At 48.9% G+C, this 13917-nt stretch overlaps 1 protein-coding gene across 3 annotated transcripts in view; it reads right to left on the reverse strand.

The window, feature by feature from the left end:
* TTC7A (tetratricopeptide repeat domain 7A) overlaps window positions 1–7095 on the reverse strand; it is a 122668-nt gene extending 115573 nt beyond the window's left edge. The window contains exon 1 of one of the 3 annotated variants that reach the window (XM_067703050.1): window positions 6668–7095. In XM_067703050.1, the coding sequence (XP_067559151.1) occupies window positions 6668–6851 (184 nt within the window). In that variant the 5' untranslated portion in view covers window positions 6852–7095. The remainder of the gene's footprint in view (window positions 1–6667) is intronic. The other 2 variants (XM_067703048.1, XM_067703052.1) reach the window with 2 other exon arrangements.
* Between the last annotated feature and the right edge of the window lie 6822 nt (window positions 7096–13917).

The raw sequence follows: 13917 nt of genomic DNA on the forward strand, positions 1-13917 counted from the left end.
TAAGAATCTGCCTACCAATGCAGGGGACATGGGTTTGAGTCCTGGTCCGGGAAGATCCCACATGCTGCGGAGCAACTAAGCCTGTGCACCACAACTACTGAGCCTGTGCTCTAGAACCCACGAGCCACAACTACCAAGCCCGTGCACCACAGCTACTGAAGCTCGCGCGCCTACAGCCCATGCTCCACAACAAGAGAAATCACCACAATGGGAAGCTCGTGCACCACAACGAAGAGTAGCCCCCGCTCGCCACAACTAGAGAAAGCCCATGCAGCAAAAAAGACCCAATGCAGCCAAACATAAAATAAAATACATAAATTTATAAAAAAACCAAAATGCCTCCAGGAACATGCGCTCGATCCCACGTCCTCTAGTGCTCTTCCTGCTGCCAGGATGGCATTCTCAGACCTACTCAGAATGCCACTCACTCCTTACTCTCAGGACCACTGCAGTTTGCTCACAACTCAAAGACACAGGTGTAAAATTGCACGTCCCTGGATAATTGTCTCTCTTCGTGAGGGAGATTCCCCACAGAGCATCCCGGAAGCCCAGATGGATGCCACAGCCTAGTAGCCCATCCTTTGCGACCTACCTCATGATTTCTAAAAGTAACATTAGGAGGAAATGGCCAAAAATGATGGTTTAAACTATCATCCATCACTAGTGGGACAGAAGTTGGTAGAACCTCTACAAAGGGCGACATATATCAAAATTATTTGTTGCACATCCCCATTGACTCAGCAATCCCATGCCTACAGATGTCCTCAAACACGTATGTGTAAAACGACCAACATATAAGGTCATTCCTGCTGTGCTGTTTATAATAGCAGAAAACCAGAGAAAACTTTATGTCCATCAACAGAAGGCTGATTAAATAAAGCATGATATAGCCATTAAAAGGGACACCATGCCACCATAAAAAGGAATGAGGAGGCTCTGTATGGGCTGTCATGCCATGAACTTCAAGAGAAACTGATTAGAAAGTAGAGCACACACAGTGGACCACTGTGTGTTTATGCATGAAAATATGTAAAAGGATAACACAAACATCTGCTAACTTTTCTACCTTACAGGGACGGGGGCAGAGATCGAGGGAGGCTTTTCACTCGTTACTTCTGGGTACCTTTGGAAGGTCGACCCATGTGAATATATTACCTAGTCAAAATTAAATTTAAATCGACCCAAGAATAGAAGGAATCTTCTACGTTTCCAAAAGCTCAGCCAGGAGGGGGAGTGGGCTGCTTAGAAGTGGGTGCCTGAGCAGCATTCCTGAGCTGTGGGCCACTTGGCAATTGGCTGGCCCCTTCTAATCTGTTTTGCATCTGTAAAACCTGAGGTAGAGTTATGAACCTCCTCCTTCCCACAGAACCTCATCCCTCTCCAGGCTCCGCCTGCCGGGCTGGTCCTGCCCCTCCGCCGTCAGGTGCAGCGGTGCGCACAGCTCCCGCCCCGCAGCGGTCTGCAGGTGCCAGTCTGCAGCCCAGCCTTCCGGCCACCGGGTCCCGCCTCCGCCACCCAGCTGCCCCGCCCAGAGCTCCCTAGGGTTCCTTTCCTTTCATGCCAAGAGAAACCAGCTTCCTTCTAGGCAAACTTCAATCTTGAAATACTCCCCAGGGCCCACACCTCTCCTCAAAATGTCCTCTGAACACGTGTGGTCCGTGGGCTGGGGTGGGTCTGTGCGTCTTTGTGACCCAGTCCCGCGGGGTGAGTGCAGAAATTTAGAGTATATGTTCAGAAACGCTGATAACCATGTGACAGAATAATTGTTGAATCAAATACTAAAAAACTGGTGGTGGGGGGAGCAGGTATCAGTTTATGTATTTTAAGAAGGTATCGGAACACAACAGATTGGGAATCTAAAAAAAAAAACCAGAACATAAAACTGAGCCTTCACCACAGACCGTTTGAGAAGCACTGCTCTAAACTTCAAAAGTGCCTTTTACTGAAAAAGGGGGGCTGGTATTTGCCGATGGCCCGCCCACTGAGTACCAGGTACTTTATTATATAGTATCATTTGATCTGCACAGCCCTGATAGGTAGAAATGATTCCCATTTTATAGATGACAATAAAGATGCAATGTTGTTATGGTCACAACCCACATAACATAACACAGCCAAAGAACAGTCCCTCTTCCCCACCTCCCACACAGAGCAGAGCTTCTGAGAGTTTGGAAATGAAGAACAGTCTAAGAGCTGTAAACAGTAGGTTAAAAGCGAATCGTAATTCCAAGGGCAGGAATAAGAGTAGTTCTCACTGTCACACACTTGTAAGTTTCAGACTGTTTTGTAGATTAACACTCCGGATTCTTCTCCAGAGTCTTTTTGCCCTCCCTCTTCACACCCAACTCAGTCTCTCTGTTTTTCCGTTTAGCGTACACTCAAGTAGATATCGGGAATTTACTTTCTTTTCTTCCTTGTCTAACTCTCTTCCCTGCTCCACATTTTCCATCCCACTGTTCTCAACTGGTCAGTCTATGGAACTGAAGGGTAGTTTGGAATGAAAAGTTCTAGGTTTTCAGTTGTTAAATAAGAATCCAGGTGGATCGAGGCTTTCCTATCCTTCTCCAAAGGTAAAACAGATTGCTCTTCATCATCCTAGCGTACGAAACCTACTCCCTGTCCTGGTTTGGGTAAAGTGTTCCAGCTTCTCCCTTGCTGGGGCATTAGGAAGGCCTTCCTCCCAGACAGTGCAACAGACTCTGGGAGCCTGGCTACTGATTCTGGCAGCCCAGCCCAGCCCTCTGCTCTTAGCAGAGGTCCAAAGGAAGTCCCCACTTAGTGGCCCACCCAGTCTCCCCACCTTGTTTAGGAGGCCTCTGGCGGCTAGCTTCCTCTCCACTCCCACCCCTCTCCAGGCCTCTCGCAGCGTGCCAGTTCACAGGGACCCACTTCAAGGACACCGGCCTCCTCCCTGGAACCCATATTTGCAGGGCAGTGCTCCCCATTCTTCCACCTGCCAATTCAGTCAGGAAAGGTGGTTCCAGCTGGCAGCCCAGGTGGTCAGACCAGACCCTTCCCTACTGGGTCAAATGGGGCCACGGTGGTCTCTGCAGCTGCTCACTTCACAGGACTGCAAAGGGCTGGGACCTACCAACCGCGGCAAGAGGAGGAAGAGGGCAAAACTAGTGAGAGGCCACCTGCCTCAAACGTTACTCCTGCTAACTTCGACTGAAAAAATGCTCAGAACAATTTCCAGTTTTTTTAAAAAAATCACTAATTAAAAAAAAGATAGGGGATGACTACAGATTAGGAGAGACTCCAGATGGATGGAGAGAGTAGCAGATGTGATTTAAGCAAGTACAGTAAAAGAATATTCAAATGTAGGTGGTGGGAATACAGGTGTTTACTGCAAAATTCTTTCAACTTTTTGTATGTTTGAACTTTTCATAATAAAATGTTGGGGATAAAAGAAAGATTCAACCCATTAACCAAATGCAATGTGTGGCCTTATTTGGATCCTCATTCTAGCAAACAAACTGTAAAATTAAATAATTAGATGAGAAGGAGCTGTAGTAAAAATATGGTAGTTTTATTTTTCAAAGGAGTTCTTGTTTAATAAATACATACTGAAATATTGCAACGTGGGGGAGAAACGGCCCAGGGTGTAGCTCAGACAAAACTATTCATGAGTTTGTGATCACTGACACTGGTTGATGGGTATATGGGATTCATTTTTCTCTCTACTTTTTTGACGTTTTGGAAATTTTTCTCAATAAAGTGTTGTTTCTTTTTAAACCACTTGGATGGGGCTCTTTGTTTTTACGTGAACAAAACCCTTTACAGCTAGCCACCCTCTGGGGTTCCCCTGCTCCATCCTGACCAAATCTAAACCGGATGTGAGTTTGAAAGAAAATGTACAAACAGTAGTAACCACCTTCCCTCTGGGCAGGTGGTGGGGAGCAGCCTCCCCAGACAGGAAAAGGGGGCCCCTTCCGCAGGAGCATCTCCTGATCCTTTACTCCCACCAGACCAGAAAGAGGTCCCCCCCCTTCAGCTGGGTCTTCCCCTTGTGCTCCCTGGAGTGAAACCCATGTTCTGGGGGCTATCCTTCGTTTCTTTGGGAAATCCCACAGATACAGCAGGGCCTCTGTCTGTAAAATAGCGTTCAGCTGGGGTTTGTCCTCCTCCCTCAGCACCTTCCTCACCTCTCCCAAATTATGTAATTATGTTGAAGCTTCTGGTCGTTGAGTCTAACACACCAGGTGGGGCTTTTAAGAATCTCCCTCCCGGGCTGCAGGTGGCTCAGTGTCCACACCCCCTCAAAAAAACAGGCCCTTGATCCCTCCAGTGATCAAGGAACCCAGTGGAGAGAGAACCAAAATAGCAGACAATCCAAAAAATGCCCTAAGCATGGGCTTCGGGAGTCATTTGTTTTCCTTCCTTGTGTGTGTCTGTGTGTGCACGTGCGTGCAGGCATGTGTGCGTTCTGGGATAAATGTATCTGGAAATAACAATGGGAGAAAATCGCTCATAGGACCAAACCCCAAAATTGGCAGGAGAGACCCCACTGACCTTAGCCTCCCTCTTTGTGCTAGTCAGTTCCCACAGTGAAGCCAACCCAGGCTCCACACTCCTCCCTCTGTCACTAGTAGACCTGGTGTCAGGGACTCCGGTTTGGGTACAGTCTCTGCCACATACTCATTATGTGACCTTTCTGGGCCTTGATGTCTAAAATGGGGACAATAATTCCTGCCCTCCCCACAGGGCTGTTTACAAAAAAAGTTTTTTTCAAATAGAAGAAGCACTTTATAACTATACCATACCATTTATAAACTATGCCATACCAGTGTTTCCCAATAATCCTTCATAGAGTACGGTCAAAGTAAGTTTGAGAAATGTGGTATTTATACTCTAACCTCGGCTTGAACATCATACGCAGGTGAGCATATTAAAGGCTCTGAGAAGTCCTGCAGTTAAAAAAGATCAGTTTAACAATATTGAATCTGTTAGGTCTAATGACTTAGCTTGTTTGGCTCCCCAAACCCTTTTATCCTAGAATACCAAGGAATTAATTACTCAACCTCCTTAGGACCTCTGAAGAACAGCTGAGGAAGTAAAGCCCTGGATAGATTCAGGTGGCCCCGGTTACTGTCTTGGGCCCAGCATGCTTCTCTGTGGTGCTGCCAACCTCACCCAGATTCCCACACTTGACCAGGCCCCAGTGCCCTCTGCATGGGTCATCTTCCATTCCACCCTCACCAGCCCCACCCCACCACATCACCCCACACAGGGGACAGAGGGGAACCTGAAATGTATCTGTCCTTCCCTGGAAGGCGGGGTCTCATCAGTTTCTACCAAACGTGCATCTTTAGCTCTGGCCACTACCCCTCACTGCCACGCTCAGACCTACCTCAAAGCCTCAAACCGACTGTCCATCCCTGCCACCTAGCCCCCTCGATGTCCATCTATTCTTCCTCCTCATTGGGCAAACATACTCTGCCCTTCCCAACACCACTTAGAGGCCAGTACCAGTTCTGCTGCTTCCTGAAAACTCCTCTTCCTCTAAGCACCATAATCTAACACAATTGCCCTCTGATCGCCCCTCTGCCTTCCCATTCATTTTGTCAACTCTTCAAGCTCGGATTTTGTTATACTTCTTGGAGAGGTAATGGTGCAAGTGGTTAAAAGGATGTACTCAGAAACCTAGGTTCAAATCCTGGTTCCACCACTTATTGGCTGGATGATCAAGTTATTTAAGTTCTCTGTGCCTCAGTTTCCTTATCTGTAAGTGGCAAACAAGAGTACCTGCTTCATGGGGTTGTTGGGAGAAACTGAGTTGATTACAGTGCTTAGTACACTGGCACACAGTGAGTGAGCGAGTTAGCTATTACTGTTACTATTATCGTTATCATTCTGTCTCCTCACAGAGCCTTCCACAGGCTGGGCAGTCTTTAAAACTCTTTATATCTGTATTTATTTACTCCCTGCCTCCTTCCACAAAGGCTCTAAAGTTGGCTGCGCACAAAGAGAGGGCTCAGGGCTGAGCTGAAGGCACCAGGAACAGGTTTGAGGTTGGAGACTGGGGCGGGGTGTTCTCCCACTGCCACATCAGGGTGCCTTCCAACCCCAGCACAAGAGCCCAGCCCAGCCAAACCAGCCCTACTGCTAAAGCCACAGACTGCCAGGGCTAGATGCGTCCCGAGCCAGAACTCAGAAGAAGAAACTGAGGCTTACCAGGCCTCTTTCCCACTTCTCCACCACTCCACCCGGCGCTCGTTAAGCCCCCAATCATACTGGCTGTGCACAGAGCTTCGCCGTTAATTTGACTTGGGGGAAAGAGGGGGAGGGCAAGGAGAGACAGGCACAGCCTTCACCTGACGGAGTTTAGGAACCGGAATGGGGATTGGAGGCGCGGCGCAAGAGTCCGGCCTAAGCCCCAATCTGATGCGTGCCGAAACCACCATTTCACAGCAGTCGGAGCAGCCCACATGATCCGAAAGGGCAGAGGGCAAAAACCGTTTCTCTCTTTTCCCCAAAGCATGTGAGTTTTCTCCTTGGGCAGAAGAACCTTCCTTACTACCCTGGTTGCTCCTAAGACCAGCACTGCAGGAACGGTAATACCGAAAGCAGCCACCGCCGGCCCCACGCAGTCGGGGCCCGCTTCCTGGAGGAGGCGCCTTTCGCGCGCTCCGCGCTTGTGAACCGGCCCCGTCCTTCCCTCACTCACCGGTGTCCACAGAGGTGAGCACGGCGTTCGGGCTGGCTCGCCGGCCGCCCCCGCCGCCGGGCACGACTAGCGTCTGCATCTGCCGGACCAGCTCTGGCATGCGGTCCCAGTGGCCCTCGGCGCGGCAGCGCTCCAGCTCGCTCTCCATCTTCAGGTGGGAGCCGTGCGCGCCCTTCGCAGCCATCTTCGAGCGGGCGCTGTCATGGGAGGTGCGGCCGAGAAGTGGAGACCCGGCCGGGGGCGGCGTCCCGGCTGGGGCACACACGCGGGCGGGGTCGACCCGGGCGCGAGCGGCGGCCGGGGCCCGGGTGGCAGCGGGGGCCCGGGCGGCGGCCGGCGGGCAGCAGCCGCAGCAACCAGCGCACCCCCGGCGCCTCGGGGCTGGGGCTCCGGCTGAGCGGCCCGGACGCGTCCAGGAGCAGCCTCCGCCTCAGCAGCTTCAGGCGCCGCCGCTGCCGCCGTTGCAGCTGCTGTCACAGCCCCCGCCCCAGGCCTGGACGCCGCCAGCTTCGGACCCGCCCCCGGCCGCGGCTCCACCCCCGCGGGGGCGTGGCGCGGCCTCGGCGAGCCGGGCGCGCGTCACTTTAATGCTGCGCGGAGCCCCGGAGGTCGGGGGGCCCCTCGCTCGCCACCCCTCCCCCATCCCATCGGGGCTCTTGGCCTGGGAGACCCCCGCCCCGACGACCCGGCTTTATGTGGTGGCCCCGTCACCACCGCTGTCCGGCACGTCACAAATCCCGGGAGAGGCCGGCCGGCCGGTCACTCCCAACTCCTAGAGCGAGCCTCCCCGGAGAGCCGCCGGCTGCCGCCCGGGTCCCGCCCTGCTGGGCCGCACTAGCCTTGCGCGCCACACGCGGGGCTCTCGGGAGAACCCGCCGGTTCGGAGTCCAGCGACTCTCGGGACGCCTCCACCGCGAGAGACTTGAACGTTGTTTTTTCAGAGCGGTGTTCCTCTTTCCAACCTGTCTGCCCCCAACCCAACTGGCAGGCCTGTCCTCTGCGGAATCCCGTTGCTCTGGATTTCTTAAACTTTTTAAGCTGTTTCTCCAACTTGGTATTTACATATTTAATTCTGGTGTCTGAAGACTGATCAAAGCTGTACCGAGCTCTAGGACTTAGCTCGCTGCTGTGGGGACGAAGAAGTTCAAAGGATTATAGGGCGGCTCCGGGGGCAGAGGCGGACGACACCCTCTGCCTAACACTGGTTATGGTGACCCCGCCTCGGGGCGACACCAGCGTACAGTCCCGTGTGGGGATGGAGGCCATCACTCAAGAAATCACAGCGAGACCAAAGCGACAAAACAAAACTAAGTAACATAGTGCATGGCACAGACCGAAGATTCCAGAATACGGGAGAGTTAGAGCAAGCTTTTAAGTGTCAGGAGACTCACTGCTTCGTGCTTCCAGACAACTGTAACCGTGGGAAGTTTTTGTCAAGTGGAGCTCAGGCTCCTGGGCCCACAAGGGGTTATCTGTTGAAGGCAGCCTTCCTACCCCCCCGCCCCCCCTTGTCGCCCCCAACTCCCCCCCTCCCCCGTGGATATCCTCTTCTGTAGGTTTCAAATGCTGCTCCATTCCTTGTTTGGGGGGCAGAATTCCTCACCTTGGCTGCCGCTCTGGGGTCTGTCCTGAGCTCTTAGAGACCAGGAGATAGATGAAGGAAAATGGGGACAGCTTTGGCAGTTTACTCAATTTACACAAACTCCTCCTCACCTACTCTTGTCAACTGCTCTAGCCGGCTTTTTGTTACCCTTTGCCTGCCCTTGCTGGTCACCAAAACCAGATTTCACTTGGAGAGAGATGTGCGTGTACTGTGGGTGAGGGTGGCCTGAGGACACCCTGCGATTTGCCCCAATCTGGTGTTCCCCAGAGTCAGCCCTAGGGCAGGCAAAGAAAAGCAGAGCTGATAAGAGGAATCCTGACAAAATAAGGAAAACTCCTCTCCTCCCTCTTTTCTCTCCAATCCTTTGCCAACCCCTCCCCCAGTTTGCTGGACTCCAGGGAACTAACTGAAGGGGTATTGCTGCCTGTTTCTTCCGCGGGTGCATCAATATTTGTGTGGGCATGGGAGGGAGGAACACAGCATCATTGTGAAAGCTTATGACAAACTGCCCCTCAGCACCACAGAACACATGCTGGACCCCTTCACGGCTCTTTTCCAGCAGAGACAGGACCCCAGCCCATTAGTGACCAACATCTTTCAGGGGAGTAAGAGGCTGTAGGAACAAGAACAAAGAACAATCATGATCCAATCAGTAATATTTTCCAAAATCAATGACAAATAGAAAGAGTGGTGGATGTTTTTATTTTTTAATAATCTGGGATTTCTCAGATGAGAGTTTAGGACACATTCTGATAAAGACCGCTGTCATTTGCCAGCTCAGAAATGATACCGAAATAACTTGCTGATCAGGTGAAGCTGAGTTCATTGCTTACCACAGTGAGGGAGAGCACTGCCTTGACAATCTTTGTAGCATCTCAGAGAAAAGAAGGAAGTTCGCAGGAGGTAAATCGACTTAATGAGAAATGTGTATTTTCAGGGAGCAAGAAAGATGGTACAGCACGAGGGACCATCTGGTTTAAAGGAGACTCTAAAGCCAAGCCAATAGGAGACTATTTGTTTAGCTGCTGCCCCTTAACAAAGTGGGAAGCTCTTGCCATTAGATCACAAGAGAGGCTAAGCTATTAGTCTTTATTCTCATGAAGTTAAGGGCTTAGTGAGATCTCTGATTTACTTATAGGTTGAAAGGCTTATGATGTTTAGTTAGGCCCCGAGTAGGAGGGTATTGAACACCTCATTTCAACTCACAAAAAACAAGTTCATGTTTGTTCTCAGAGAAAAGGTTTGGTTACCAGAGACTTGGGCAGGTCAAATAATGGTATGGGAGTTTCAGAAAACTTGGGAACACACAGCCTGCAGTGGCCAGTGAGACTCAGGAATCCTCATAATTGTCTCTTAGTTGGCCGGGTACCTTTTGCACAGTTGGTTGTCTGGATTGAGATTTGCCTCCACGGAATAAATCTTGTCTTAGGTCGTGCACTTTCCTTTGACAAATTGTTCACTTCTCTTGGAAACCATATGCCCTCCCTGAGCTAAAAGAGGAAGCAGAGAGATGAATCAGCCTTAGAGCTTGCCTCACCTTTGGAACAAGAAAGATTATCCAAATATTGGCTAAGAATAGGGTCACAGGGCAATTTAAAGCTCTGGAGGTCCTGGTTGAGGACTTGTGAAGAGTAGAAGGGCATCTCAGAAACTGAGGCATACCAGTCCAAGTATGTTGTTGATTTTCCTTGGAGAAGACAGGTATTAACTTTTGATTTAAAGAGACACCAAAGAAAGCACAACAGAGTTCTACAATTGTACAACATGTGGTCAGTCTCCTTAGGCCTTGAGGATAAAACAGTATTTGAGTTTGGTTCTAAAGGGAAGTGGAGAGTGACTTATTTATGGCCCCAGGGACCTAAGTGAATCTATACTCCTGCCACTGGGCTTTTGACTGGGAGGATAGGAGTATTACAAGGACTAGGATGAGGTATGAAGACTCCTTTCTCTTTATGGCTTTTGATTTTAGTTTTATTCCTTCCTTAGTGCCTTGTTTTAAAGGCTATTGTGCAAACTTGGGTAGAGGTTTAGGTGGGTCAGTCTGAACCTTGATGGGTTTAGTTCTAGTAGAATGTCTGACATTCTGGAATTGCTTGCCCACAGGTGAGCTTCAATCTATGTTTGATTTACACACAAAAGTACTGGCAAATAAATAACCGAATTAGCCAGGACCTCATTATGAACAGGGAGGTCCTCAGGGACTGGAGGGAAGAGGCCGTCAGGAGAGCATTTAATGTGGCAATTCCATTCACACAGTAAATCCCTTGCTATTAAGTTAATGAGTGTAGTGTCACAAAGGAGAAAAGAACATTCCTTGGTTAAAAGTACGGGGCTGATGGTTAAGTGCCGGGGCCTAGGGAAGGTGTGGTTTTAGATATTTAGGATTATTAGATAGATGCCTGACCAAGTAGTTTGTTGACTCCAAGGAAAGGGTTGTACAGAGGGTCCCTGACTTATGATGGTTTGATTTCTTCCAACTTTAAGATGGTAGGAAAGTGATATCAGTTTGGTGGAAACCACCCTTAGAATTTCGAATTTTGGTCTTTTTCCCCAGGCTAGCAAAGTGCCGTAAGATCCTCTCTCATGATGCTGGGCAGGGCAGGGCAGCTTCCAGTCAGACACGTGATCACAAGGGGAAACAACCAATACACTTATAACCATTCTGTACCCGCACAACCATTCTGTTTTTCACTTTCAGTACAGTAGTCAATAAATTACAAGAGATATTCAATACTTTATTATAAAATAGGCTTTGTGTTAGATGATTTTGCCCAGTCGCAGGCTAATTAATGTAAGTTCTGAGCACATTTAAGGGTGGCAAGGCTAAGCTGTGATGGTAGGTTAGGTTTACTAAATGCATTTTTGACTTAGGATATTTTCAACTTATGATGGGTTTATCAGGATGTAACCCCATTATAAGTTGAGGAAGATCTCTATCATAGTGCTCAGGTTTAAGATTGATATTATTGTGACCATATCAATCAAAATTGCAAGACTTTTAATTTTTAGAGAAATGTTTCCTCGTGGGTTTGCAGGTAGAATGGGAAATTGAACACCTTCACTGATAACTTCTTTCTTTCTTTTCCCTTTAGTTTCTTAGTTCTAGAGCTCTTTTAAAATAGAGCTCTTTCAAGGTTTTGGAGGTCTGGCCATGGGCCTATTTCCCACCCTACTTTTTGCTTGCATATTAAATCCTCTAGTTCTGCTTTGAGGCCATTCACAAAAAGATAAGAGGGAGAGCCAGGGTCACATCTGCTTCAAGATTTACTACTGAATGCAACGTATTAAAGAACCTATCCCTAAAGTCTCCATCAGGCTTCTCTTTTTTTTGGCTTGAAGAACTGAATCAGAACACTAATTTCACAGGAAAGGCAAAGGATAGCCTCCGAAAGTCCTTGACCGACATCTGCAGTGTTTCTAAGTCCCTTCAGCTTCCCATACAATTCAAGGTCTTTTAAGTCATCATTGGAGGTCTTCCAATTCTGACTTTTTTATCCAACTTTTTGCAACATATGCACTATTGGTATATATCTGGCCACTCTGGATTACATGTCCCTCAAACTATTCTAAATTCCTCTGCAATGTTCTATCTTATTTAAGCCTTGGAGAGTCTTAGGCAATGGCTTTCAGCTGAGAATGGAACCAGAGCTTAAAATTCACCATAAGAGTTTTTCTCTGTGCTGAAGGAGGTTTCCCTTAAAGAGGTTAAGTGAGGTTTGGGGTACCTGGCTGGCTAGGAGGGAAGGAGAGGGGGTCAGAGGGAGAGATGGGGCAGCAGTAGATGGAAGAATGTAGGATAGAGGAAGAGGAATAGTGTGTTTGAGTTGTGATTTGTGGGAGATCTAAAAGACAGTTTTAAGTTCATATTTTTCTTTTGCTTTGGCCAAGGAATCTGTTCAGGAGGCGATTTTGGAATCCAGTTTCTTTTGGATGCCTCCTCATGCTAATGAAAAAATGAAGACCGTTGGATGTTTGGAATTATGTTCCCTTTTCCTTCAAAGGCACTTCTCAAGTGAATAACTTTGTTCGTATCAAAAGTTCTTATAGTGGGGCTTCCCTGGTGGCGCAGTGGTTGACGGTCCGCCTGCCGATGCAGGGGGTGCGGGTTCGTGCCCCGGTCCGGGAGGATCCCACATGCCGCGGAGCGGCTGGGCCCGTGAGCCATGGCCACTGAGCCTGCATGTCTGGAGGCTGTGCTCCACAACGGGAGAGGCCGCAGCAGTGAGAGGCCCACGTACCGCAAAAAAAAAAAAACAAAAACAAAAGTTCTTATAGTGGCCACTGTCATTCTGAATTATCCTTGGTGAAATGATGCTATTTAGAAAAACAAGTGCACAGATTTGGGCAATAGCATCAATACAGGTAAGAAGCAGAAGTTGGGTCCAAGGAAGGCATGGACTGAGGTTTATACTAAGACTGGGAATGTCAGTGGAGAGTTGCTTGTGTATCCTGTGGCTCGGGGACCCCCAACCTCACAGCTAGACCTTACCCAATGGCAACTCTGTTGAACTTACAGTTCTCAGCAGATGAAGGGCGTGGAGAGATCTCTGCTGATCCAAACTCTCACAGACAAAACTAGTCTGAGGAAAGTTCTCATAAGGTGTTGTTCAGTGGCCTGAGACAAAACTTTTCCCTGGGCTGGCTTAGGGATGGACTTATTGGGACCCACACCTGTCCTCTTCACCATGAACTTTATTCTAATATGTGCACAACAATAAATGACCAGGATGGACATAGACAAATAGTTGCCTGGTTAGTGATAAGGTGGATATGCACCAAGGAGAAAAGATTTTCAAATATGGTCAGGTAATCGAAGGATTCCTGAAAAGAGTTCCTTATTGCTAGGAAACAAAATAGATTCAGTATTTGGGGAGCTCAACAAAAAGGAGACTTAAAATAAGAAATTGGAACTTGGGCCCAGGACAAGCCTTACATCCCTCACTAGTGAAGCCTGAAAGACCCCTGAGGGGATCGAGGGCCTCAGAAGGGGACACTGTTTCTGAAGCAGGGGTCTTGCGCTGCAGTGGTGAAGAGGGTCTCCATTGGATCTCGGTGGAGCTCAATAATTGAATGGTGGCTCCCTGAAAATACCCTCAAAACAACTTTGTGATAATGTAAAGCTGAGTTCTCATCGCAGGAAGGGAGAACACTAACTGCTCCGCAGAGCCAGAGTACCATCTAAAATGGGGAGGCAAAGTCGGATATTTATGAAGTATTGGGGTCTATTTGAAGGCGCTCTTCCACTGAGGGGGCTTGATTAGGGACTGGACAAGAATAATGATACAATAGTTGAGGATTATTAGGGCAAGGGGAGAGTTTGTTTATTTGTTTGTTTTTGTTTGTTTTTGTGGTACGCGGGCCTCTCACTGTTGTGGCCTCTCCCGTTGCGGAGCACAGGCTCCAGATCGCAGGCTCAGCGGCCATGGCTCACGGGCCCAGCCGCTCCGCGGCATGTGGGATCTTCCCAGACCAGGGCACGAACCCGCGTCCCCTGCATCGGCAGGCGGACTCTCAACCACTGCGCCACCAGGGAAGCCCAAGGGGAGGGTTTTGAGGCAAGGATTTCAGAGTCTTAGAGAGTGGTTGGATGCAAAATATTGAAAAGTCACAAAGTTCATTTAAATGTTTTTCTGATTGAAATTTCTGC

Source organism: Pseudorca crassidens, chromosome 14 (assembly GCF_039906515.1).
Source record: "Pseudorca crassidens isolate mPseCra1 chromosome 14, mPseCra1.hap1, whole genome shotgun sequence".
Lineage (NCBI taxonomy): Eukaryota > Metazoa > Chordata > Mammalia > Artiodactyla > Delphinidae > Pseudorca > Pseudorca crassidens.